The sequence below is a fragment of the Phaethon lepturus genome, unplaced genomic scaffold (assembly GCF_000687285.1).
Source record: "Phaethon lepturus isolate BGI_N335 unplaced genomic scaffold, ASM68728v1 scaffold10809, whole genome shotgun sequence".
NCBI lineage: Eukaryota > Metazoa > Chordata > Aves > Phaethontiformes > Phaethontidae > Phaethon > Phaethon lepturus.
Genome location: NW_010562764.1, coordinates 84,331 through 96,357, shown reverse-complemented (window position 1 = coordinate 96,357; position 12,027 = coordinate 84,331). Strand labels below are relative to the sequence as shown.

At 37.7% G+C, this 12,027-nt stretch overlaps 1 protein-coding gene across 1 annotated transcript in view; it reads right to left on the bottom strand.

The window, feature by feature from the left end:
* Positions 1-11,687, bottom strand: part of ANKFN1 (ankyrin-repeat and fibronectin type III domain containing 1) — a 62,613-nt gene extending 50,926 nt beyond the window's left edge. Inside the window, 4 exon segments of the mRNA XM_010294391.1 lie at positions 838-1,039; positions 7,239-7,373; positions 11,239-11,292; positions 11,590-11,687. Of these exon segments, the coding sequence (XP_010292693.1) occupies positions 838-1,039; positions 7,239-7,373; positions 11,239-11,292; positions 11,590-11,687 (489 nt within the window).
* Positions 11,688-12,027: the final 340 nt, after the last annotated feature.

Genomic DNA, 12,027 nt, shown 5'->3' with positions numbered 1-12,027 from the left:
TCTTTCCCTCAAAATAATTCAGAGGAGAAGTTGAAGGATGTGGGTGTTCTTCCTACTTATGGAAAAGGAGAATTTATTTTGTTTTGGCAATATCAACAGCAGGTTCATCTTCCTCCAGCATATATAAAAGATTCTGTTGTGCACTGAACTTACACTGTGCTATTATTTCAGGGACACAGCCCATTCATTCAAAATGTATGTGCCGGAGGTTGTGTAACTTCATCAGCACTGGCATAAATAGAAGCAACTCGTGAGTGTTAAGTCTAGCAGGTGCTTATATGCTTTCCTGTACTGGCACCAGAGTGCTCAGCTGCGCTGTATAACTAGGGTAGGAGACCCAGGCCAGACTGCTTCATGTGTGATCTCCTTTTTCCATGGTCTTATCTAGTGACCATCACCACAGTCTGTGAACAACCTTGCATTTATCTGTCACAACAAAGAAGTTCCACTTGCTCTGTGGGTCGGAAAAACTTTTTAACTTCTGTTAAAAAGTCATCTTCAGTTTTCTCAAAATACTTTGTCTTCATTTCTTGTAAGACAAACACTTGTGTGCATATATTTAATCTGCATTTTGTCACATTAATGCCAAGCTAATACCTTACTCCTAAAATAAAACATCATCACTTAAGTGATGATGTTTTTGTGATGTAAGTAAGGCCTTAAGTAATTTTGAGTGATTTTTGAGTAAGTGATGATGTAGCTTTTCTTTAGCCTTTTCTTTTAGCAATTGGTCAGGGAACAAAGTGAAATGATGAAAATTGTACAGATTAAAAGCAAACTGATTAAGGAGATTAATAGGACAGTAAATTGGCAATTTGATGAATATCAAGTAATTACCAGTGAGGTCTTACGAAGATTGAGCCGGTCAGATTGAGCTCTGAAATACGCTTCGTCAAAGGATGTATGACTCCCCTTAAGCTTTTCTGACAGGTTCCGATATAACCGCTTTGCAGCATTTGGAGAGGATGGTACGTTGTTCTTTTTAGTCTGGAGGAGGCTTAAGTTATGCATTTGCTGTGTCATTTTCAGCTAGTAGTTTCTGGAAGGAAAACAACAGCTGTTTAACAAGGTTTTGCTACACTACCAGCATTGATCAGAACTGTATCGTTGAAATGCATATTGCAAGACTTCTGTGGCAAAAATCAGTTTCACACACACACACTTTTTGAACACTCAGAAGCATGGTTTAAGACTTTTTCAACGTCAAAGTTGAAAGCTCTTTATGGAATTATCCCATGGATATTTATGGGGAGGGAGAGTTAAGAATGCAAAAATAAAACAGACCACTTCAGAACTATTTGCTAATCTGTATAAGGAGAAGGGGTTTCATTTTATGAGGGAAATGGCCTTTTGACAGAGAGAGATCTGCTAATACTGGTGTCAGAAAAAATGACACCCAAATGTAAATGTTACAATTTGGATAACATGTCCATAATCTGCCTTTTGTCAGTACAATGGTTTCTTAAAACTGAAGTAATAGAGAGGACAAAAATCTAACTGATTGCAGAACACAACATAGGACTGAATTTTTTAACTGGTCAAGTAACTTAAGTTTGACATAAGCACAACTGTGGCAAGACGTGCTTTATTTCCCACATTACTATCTGCTAGCAAACTGTGTGCTCCCAAAGCACGTGACGTTTTCAGATGGGTGGGCGGATCCTCTTTCTCTGGAGTCTCAAAGCAGTATTTCTCAACCAGAAAGTATGACTGAATTCAAAATACTTTTTCATCTCTGAACCCATCAAAAGCTACTACAGAAATAATGCATGAACTTACATTTAATTTGTATCAAATGCTGACATGTTATCATCCAACTGAAAGTCCATTGCTGCTGAGAATGTTTTTTTTGTTAGAGTTTTGAGGAGTATTTGGCAGAGAGGGAACCTGCTCTGTGACCAAGACTCCTAAGGCATTATGTTTTAGCAAATAAACAAAAAGTGAAACACAGAAAAACTGTTTAGGCTCTGTTGTGGGCATGATAAGGCATATGCACATTTTTAGTTTAAACTACCTATGGCCAACTAGTGCCCAGGTTATTGCAAAAAAAACCCAACCAAACCCTTACACTCTATGTTTTATAGTTAAAATAACCTGTGACTCTAACTGTTGCTGTTTATGGTTTCATACTGAGTAGCTTCTTTGCTCAGTTAATAGACAGGCACTGGTTTTGTCTATATATTGTACAACTTTAATCCTGCTCTGTGTTTGCCCTGTCTATTAGACTACAAAGTATTCCAAGAGGGACTGCCTCCTCTGTCTAAGACTTCCTAGCCTAATAGGATTTCCACATTATCTCGTAATTAAACAATACTTTCTATGCTCTATGATTAGAGTAATTTTTCCATATTAGGAATTAACTCTGGAAATACTTTATGTGGGAATAGTTCTACCTTTCTGAAGGGAAAACAAGAATCAGATTTGACCCAGCTGCAAGCACAGGAAACTATCCCCAGGGATCTCTGTAAGTGAAAAGGTGACAAAAAAGCACAATTTCCTTTTTCCCTACCAAGAGTGTGTACACATTTATAAGACAGAATGTCTCTCTAGAAGACCCCACAGTTGTAACCGTAGATCTTGCTACCCTTTCAGACTGTATTTTCCTGGAAATAAGATTTAGTTTCTTTGCACTACAATACAAATCCCATAGCTTTCCGTTCTCGCGGTCTCAGCCTGCATCTAAGGAAATCAGACTGCAGCACCAGACCGATAACTATTTACAATCATAAAAGCGTTCTTTACTAAACATTCGCCCTGCTGTTGAGGCTGCTCTTTGGCATGAATTGGTCCCCAAGACTAAAGATACCACCCACATCTCAAACTGTCTATATCTTCCTTCCTCATTTGTAAATTGTGGTGAAGCAGACACCCTGAGCACAAAAGTATCTGATTACAAGTAATCTCACATATTCTCCAAGCTCACGGGGTATTGAAGACAGACCAAGTCTCTGAATGAAGAGAGACAGGGTCAACATAATTGTCATATGTGATGAGAAGATTTTGTTAAATTAGAACAACAGTGTGTGCAATCAGAAGAAAGGAATTATGTGAGCTGCATCCCTGAAACTAATGTGCAAGATTGAATGTGATAAGAAGTGAGTTCTCTGGGACTCAAGGAGTGACAATACTACAATGATTTGGGACTGATTTTCTCTGAGCTTATGGAAAAAGGTAAAGCGAAGCTCACACAAGCAATTCATCCTGTCTTTAATTATTACATATCACTGTCTCTCCAAATGAATTTTGTTCTCTGCCTGAAAAAGCAAGCTTGCATAGACTAGAAAGGCTGAGTGGAAACATGGAACTTTGCAAAATATGTTCAGTCAAAGACTCTGTCATGAGAAGTTGCTTGCTAATGTCAAACTAGAGTATAACACTAAAATTATGATCACCAATGCCAGACATGCAGAATTATTTGGAACCATGGTCTGGAATCAGTGTAAGTTAGGCTTTACTATATGGAAGTTGTTTGTAAGTACTGAGTTTTAATATTGGACAAACTTAGAAGATGACCTTTTGTTTTACAGATGCATCTGTAGAACCATTTGGGAGTATAAACATGAAATAAAATTCTTTAAGATGGTCAAAAGATTTCAGTCACATCTGTCTAGCATAGCTTCTGTAGTTGAGTTTATTTTCAGGTATTTATTAAAAATAAGCTTAAGAAATAGCCAATTACCCCCAAAGCTGGTTACCCATCTTCCACTGTTCCATGTTATTAGTATTTTAAAGAAACTCACCAATTTACAAACATATTAATAGCAATCATAACAACAACAACAACAACAATAATAATATAATTATCAATTGCTTAGAGTAACACTTCCACAGTTTTCATTAGTATGGAGCTGCAGATTATCCACATAAATTTCTCCTCTTACTTCTGTTTTCAAGAATTTCTTCCTTTCATTAACAAAGTATGGATCAAGAATCAGTCCCAAATTGTGGATAAAAATAGGCCAATAAATGTCATAGGCATGCTTGTGAAGGAAATGTCAATTTCCCAAAATAATTTGATTCCAAGAGTACAGTCACTGAAGACCAAATACTACACAGCAGTAAACTTGTGAGAGAAAACCATTTGCATTTAACACACAAACCTAATCATCATAAAGATGAGGACAAAATCAGAGAGTAGACCCATCCAATACTTAATCCAAAGGTAGTTTAGTATACTTCATTGTGTTTGCTTCAGGATTATATTTTTTTATTTGAAAAACAACATGATCAGCATCTCTGAGTGGCACAATATTATATTATTGAGAGGTTCCAAGCTTCATTAAGCCTCTATGCCAATATGGAAACTTACTGAGAAGCTGTGTAGACATTTAGTAAGTTTACATTAAATAAAATAGGCATGTCTACTTAGCAGGACTTCTCATAACTATTGTGGTAGTATTAAAACCAAACAAGAACACCTGTTATTAAAGCTAACATGGCTTGTGCCTTTATCAGTCCTCCGTAGGCTGATAAAGTACTCCTTCCATCTCGCTAGACCAAACTACCTGCTTCTTGACTTCAAGTCCCTAAGTTATCTGTGGAGAGGACAGCCATTGAGGAAGAGCTGATCTTGGCTGGAGATTTTTGGTGTTGATATGAAGAAACATTTATTTATATTTAAAGGCATGCCTATAGAAGCTGTAGTGCTTCTAGTTCATAGAATTAGTATTGCGGCAACACTCTCGAGGATTAAAATAATTACTAAAAAAGGAATTTTGCCAGACTGACTCCTAAAAAAAACCCCAATCTCTTCTCCAGCCTTGACTAATGCAGGAAGCGTATTTGTATCCATCTCCTTAAACACAGATTTATTGCCCAGACATCTTTCACAGAATGTCTTGAAAGGCATCAAATTCAAGGTTTTCTTGAGAAACAGAGAAGTTATTTTCAGAACTCCAACTTCTTACAGAGAACAGCTTCACAGCAACATTTTCTTTTATGAGGAGATATATTAACCTGAGCAAGTAAAGGGGAAGGACCTCTTAGTTTTTGAACAGTTTTCCAGGAAATCGAGGGTTTGGTAGAGGTGTTCTAGTCACAAGTCTTCCAATACACCTTTGAAACTCATCAATTCTCTCTATTGCAACATGTACAGTGTAAAAAGAAACTAGGTTCTCTAAATATGTTACAGCACTCTAGGATGCTGGTGTAGTCTCAGGACCAAAGCAAATTTAGGTATTATTGGGCTGCTAGCCTATGTCTCCAAGTCAGAGCAGCCTAGCAGCAGTTTAATACCAAGTCTGCTCAGGCCTGTTTGCCATGGCATGGGTTACTGTTCATATTGACTGCATCCAAACATAGTTTTACTCCAGCTGTTACAATTCCTAAGGGTTGCTGGAGTCCTTCCCACCTTGTCCTGGTCAAGGAAACAGGATTTATACATTCAGAAGAAAACAATAGGGTGTTACTAACTATCTAAACAATTACTTTCAAGGACAGTAGCAATAGGGTGTCTATATTATGCATGGAAGTTTTTTCATTACTCAGCCAGAGCAGATCCCAAAGACTAACATTAATGTAAGAAGAGGACAGAATCTTTTATAATTTCATGAAAATTTCTCTTAAGTCAAGACCAGGTGAGGTTATAGAGAAGCTAAGTAAACACTGTAAAAATTGCAGCTAGTCAATGATAAAACATGGCATCTTTGCTATCCACACAGAATCAGTGCGTCACAAATGACATGAAAAATATAAATGTTTCCTGTATGCTAACCATCACTATCCTGAAATAGTGCATGGAATAAGCGTGGAACAATAAATAAATAGCTGGAATAATATAATGCAAATGAACTGCATTTTTTACCAGTGTACTGAAACAGTAAGGTGCAAAATGCTACTGATGATTATCATAGTTAGCATGTTTTCTAGTCACATACAAGGTATGAATTGAAAAAAGAAAAGGTAAAGGTAAGCTGCATATTCTGGAAAACTTTCTGGAAGTGTGATCCTATTAGGCTGTAGAAATGAATCCCGGGAGAGCAATGGAAATTAGATTGGGAAAAATCATGGGTAAAATGTAAAATAAGAAATAAGAAAAAACAAGGAAAACAAAGACAGCTCAATTTACACGATTCTGTGATTGAAAACTTTTTATGGGATGTTGGCATTTTATTTTTACAGGCACAAACTATTTTGTAAGAGCAGTTTTGGGCTCCTTTTTAAGTCATTCATTTTGGTTTTTTTACAGCCATGTCCTCACCTCACTGATCAGTGAAGTGTGACATGAAGTGTGCATTGTCTTGATTGAAATAACAAATCCCCCAACTGAAATGCACTTAGCCTGAGCATATATCATTGCCACAACTCAAATTGTTACAGTATGTCAAAGACTAACAGTTTAGAAAGAGGTGACATCCAGAACTGACTCGTTTGAGATTTTCACCTATGGAAGCCTCTGCACATACCTAGCATAGGTCAGAACAAAATAAGGACATCTTAATATGGTTCAGAGTTGCCCTGTGTGATCTGAATAACTAGCATTCTCACAGCAAGTCAAGAACTACAAGCAGCATGTTGCAAGGTTTCTCAGTAAAAGGCAGAACCGGACAGAATAACAACAGCAGCTCCCCTTATAACTAGTCACAATTAACAGTAGTTTGCATTCCTAAGAATTAAAAAACACAAACTGAAAGTCTATGACAGTGGTTCCAATAACAAATAACCTGAATCTCTGGCAAAACAGTTACTGCACTGCCCTGGAAATAACCACCAAAACAGTGCTTGTGTGACTATCACCCTGCTATAGCACGTACCAAACCAGTGATCAAAGTCTTCCAAACACATTTCATGCTGCACATACTGTAGCTTAATCTTTGTGATCGGATTTCTACTTCCATGCTTAGAAGAGCAAGTAACTGTTTTATTCCCCAACAGTATGGTGCTTTAAAAGTCAGATTCAAATAAAAATAACTACAAATTAGTTACCCTTATAAAAGCTTCTTTTTTTAATTGGCAAATACAGACCTAATATTCATGTTCTTTTAAAATCATATTGCTGAGAGAAAAAATATCTAAATTATAGATCACTGTCTGTTGTATGTGGCATGCTGCACTGTATAGGCAGGTGCACTAGTAGGACACAGCATAGCTGTAAAAGCATTAACTCCAGATTTTAGGAAAATACAACAACCAAGAAACCACTCAACACTATACGTGTTCTTAAATATGCTTATGAAACAATTTTATACTTGAAACTAATAATTAAGAATGTATGCATTAAAGAGTTAAATTTGACTTACCAGCTTAGGCTATCCAAGGCAAAATGTGAACAAGTTGCTGGTAATTGTCCACTATCTTCATTCAATAAATCACATTGGCTTTGCTGTCTCTTCTGGTTCAGCCTCTGGGCAGAATGAATAAACCTCTTCCTTATACTGCATGAATGATCAGATATGAAAAAGCTTATTACTAGCAATTACCGAAGTCCAAGATCACTGACAAGATCTCCAAGCAAAACAGTATTTAAAGCAAATAGTGTTAAATCACAGGTAAAATGTTTGGTGCCTTAACTCTGTACTAGTTACCTGTGCAGCTATAGGAATGACTACTATATAAAGCTCTTGTCTCCATAGTCAAAGATGCCGTGACTTCTGTATGCTTTTAGCTTGTTGTATTCCTTAAAATTGATCAGCAGCACAGCGTGCAAGTAGAAAATATAATTACTGCCAGAGTAAACAAAACTGTGGTTGTAATTAATTTGCCATGAAGTATGAGCAAAAAGACATTAATGCAGCCATCTTAAAGCAGTTGGGGGGCGTGGGGGTGAAGGAATCACACTCAGTGCAGCAGTGCATGTTGCATGTGATCTATTGTTTCTTCTTTCTTCAAGAAAGCTATCACTACAGCTGTCTGCAATCATAGCAACAAAAGCAGCAACCATATCCATAGCTATGGGACATCTGCAAGATCATTTGAAAGCTTCCAGCCTGAACAGGTTACGTGTAAAAAAGATTATTAAATGAATAAGAAAAACATATTTTATTGATGCCTGTGTTTCAGCTAAAACAGATCCTGTAACGTCTGCATTAAGAGCTGCCAAAATGGTAGAACTGTGATATTTCAAAATTTTTGGTTTTTGTTTTTGTTTTTTTTTTTACTATAGGGCATAAAACACAAATGCTGGATCCCACAGAAACCCGCAAAGATGTTACAGAATCAGAATATGGAATAACCATAACAGACTGAGAACTCTAAGAATAGTACAGGTGATAAACAAAGACAAACAACAGCCTAGAAAATAGTTATCCTTCCCGGACAGTCCACTGGGTTAAATGACTGTAACCAGAACAGAACACTCATGTGTACCATCTGGCAATAGAAAAAAATGAAGACACGCTAATTCCTGGGTCTGTCATAGCCAGATCATTAATATCTACAGAAAAATGTATTTTTTATTGTTTTTAAAGGGATACCAGAGCTAGTGTTACAATCTACTGAAAAAAATTCCCTGCCTTTTTCAGATGTGATGCTTGATTTTTGGAAAATGTTGGAAACTTCCCAAAAGCTGGTGACCAGTCCGATTCTCCCGCCCTTACAAAACCCAGTTAAGGGTACTGGACCTTGTACCAAATAGTGTCCTTTTGCCTTTAGCTGAAGCTAAAATCTAATCCTAGGCCTGACATATGTATGTCATGGACTTGATCTTATTCTGTACTTTTAAAAATCAATCTGGATATGGACCAAACAACTTTCAAGAGATTTTCTATAAGCACATATGCATGTGTATGTATGTAAACATGCATATGTGCATATTTCAGAGACATAACAAGAATACCAGATGCAATTACCTGCATGTTTTGCCACAGCAGAGAATTACAAAATGCCATGACAATACACTATGCACAACATTCCTTCTCCTATACTGTGAAAATCACAGGCTATACGTGTATAGGATTCCCTCTTCTGTTCTGCTGCTTCTGAGGATCATTAGTCAGAAGGCTGCAGGACAGCTGACTCAGGTCACTGCTCCTTGCCAGCTGGAGGAGGACTGGAAATCTTTCGAAAACCACTGAATACCTCTAACACTGGGATACTATCCGGAAAAAAGCATGCTGAAAATCTGAAATGTCTAAATTAGTTAAAGTTAAATGTAGGCATAAAAATTGCATTTTCACTGCTCTGCTGGATAGAGATGATTCTTCTGAGTCAAAATCCCTGACAAGTTTTTTTTGGTCTGTATAAACCCCATCTATGGAACTCACTTGTGAGGGAATTGTCAATTTCCAGCTATTTTCGGATGAAAAAGCTAAAGTGAATTTACTGAAACTAGTCTATTCTTAAATATTTTCTCATTGTGGATCAATACTTCCCCTTCTCTCCTTTGCTTTCTCCTTTCAGCTTGGTGGAAAGTAGACCTTTTGCAGGTGCTATTTCAGTTTTTGTAGTGCTTAGTACTTCTCAACTGCTACCCAAATATTATTTAGTAGGATAGTGAAAGACAAGATGTTTTCATGCCCAAAAACACAGCTAGTTTCTATCAAGTAATCATATTTCTAATCTTCCTGTCATACAAATTTAAGTTTAATAATAAACTGTTCAAAAGCGAGAAGACATAAAACAACATTTAGTAAGGTAAGTAATCATAAATTTACCAAGTGATAAAGTCATGAAATTAATTACTAAAAATAATGAATGAATGTGTGTAAATAAGTGCAAGAGGGACATACATCTAGTTCTGGAAATGGAGAAGACTAAAACACCTACAGAAATAAAAAACCTGGGTTTATGATAAAACACATGCAAGCAGATCCATTAATCTTATCTTGTACAGAAACCTGCATGTTCATAGCCTTTGATGATTCCATTAGATGGCTCAAAGATGCCAGATGTTTATTATTTCACTTGCCTAGATTTCAGAATGAACAGAGTATTTTGTTTGCTGTACTTGTACTACTTAACATAGTGTAACAGATTTTCATTCCATGTTTGATCACTCTAAAAGTTTTCCTACCTGCAGCACACATCATGAGCTGATTCCACAAGCTGCTATTATTATTATTACTAAAGCTGCACATTTTTATGAATACATACATTTCACAGTACATTTTGTTTAGAGAGGCCACCCAAGTTGGCTCATTAACTGACACATCTACCAAAATGTTTACCCTGCATTGTTCTCGGTTTTATACACCACAGATATTTTTGGCAGCCAGGCAGCACATTGTATCGGACATTAATTCCATTTAGCAAATTCTAGTTGTTTCTTCGGGACAGGGGTGACGTTCTGGGATGAGGGAGGCTGTTGATGAGAAGCTCACAAGGCTGTTCTGTGTAAAACCTCGGGGTAGCTCGGAGACACTCCGTTTCGTCAATCAATAGGTGGCAGCCTTCACCCAGTTCTTCAGAGGCCTGCTGTGGTCCCTGGAGCAGCAGCCACACAAGCTACCGCATTGTTCCAAGTGCACAACGTCCAGTGCTTAACTGTGGATGGTATTTCAGTAGCAAGCACGTCCTCCATATACAGAAACTAACACGTCTATGTTTTATATCACCTTGTGTTTCGGCACGATGAATACACCGAGTTTGTGAAAAACGCTTGGTAGACCAGTAGTCTGGAAGCTGGGTGGAAAGTCTGGAGCAAAGGAACTCACTCAAATATTTGGAATTTGAAAACTTCACATGGAGCCTGACTTTACTTCCTAATCAGTCAATGGCAAAGCTGTCATCATCTTTAAAGACAAAGCTGTATTTTAACCTGTTCATAATCCCTCTAAAAGAACAAATACTGCTCAAACATCAGATCCGATGTCGCCTACACCACCACAGCTGGGGTCAGGCTATGTAGCCAGGCAGCTCAGATACCTGGGAATGGGATCTTCAGCCTCCCTTCCAAAGTAGCATGGTCGGGCCAACTCTGTCTGGCATCTGTATGCTCTCTCATTTTGGAAGTCTGTGACTAGAAAGGTGGTTAAAGTGACTCTGCTCCTTGGAACAAGATATTGGGGTATTTTTTTCCTACAGCCAAAGGTATACAGTGGGAAGATAAAAACATTACAACAAAAAAACCAAGCAAGCCTGTAAGAAGTGTATCTTTCTTTGTCCCCACATTTATTCTTTCTTGCAAACTTCTATACATGCAAGCTACAGTAGTAAATCCCAACTCTGGTTTTGGCAATTTCTGCCCCTCTGGCTCCTTGTTTACCTGTCATCTTTCACACATACCCTTTTGCCAATTTGTTAGTTGTCTGTCCTATTCCTTGGTTTCTTGTGTTTCCTCAAGGACATTGATCTGAGTCTTACTGTTTCACTAGTTCCTTTAGCCAGTGTTCTTGATCCAAATCCATAGCAAATAACCTATTATCCACAGAGACAGTATATTCAGTATATTCATAAAAAAGACAAATATTTCCCAGTTCATCAGTCACAAACATGATCAAACTCAAGAAATTCTGAAATTGTGAGTGAAGAAAAAATAATTCTGTTTGGACTAAGTTTAGAAAATTTCCCAATGAAGTAACTTTCCCAAGTGTTTTGAAATATTTGAGACACCCGTGATGTAAGTGACTAAAAGAAACTGAGCTTGGCAGCCCTGGTTCCTCCAGGCTTCCTGCCTTAGCTGTGGTTCCTAACCTACAGCCCTCTCAGCACAACCTGGATTTCAACACATCCAGGCTCTGCTGCAGAGCTGAATCTGGCAGGTACGCCAGCGCCTGGGGCTTGCAGACTCCCACTTCCACAGGAAGGGACATGGAGGCCAGGAGTTCTCCAGCGCTGTGGCAGCGGTGCCTTGGAGCTGTGGACCCTGGTTGCTTATATTTCAGAGTACAGTTTTAGATGAACTAGCAGAAAACCAGAACTCTTTGGTCAGAATTCTTTAAAGATGAATATATCTTTACACCCCCCCTCCCCCCAATCTTTTTAATTAGAAAATTCCTAAAAATAATAATTCCTGGCTGCACTGGAATGGAATCAAGCCTGGAGTGTTTGAGCCAGAAAACACTACTTAGGTAAACAGAAATACTCTAGTAGAAGAAGTTCATCAGATCCTTAAAGACATTACTGTTTGAAAGAAGGAATCAAAGAACAGCT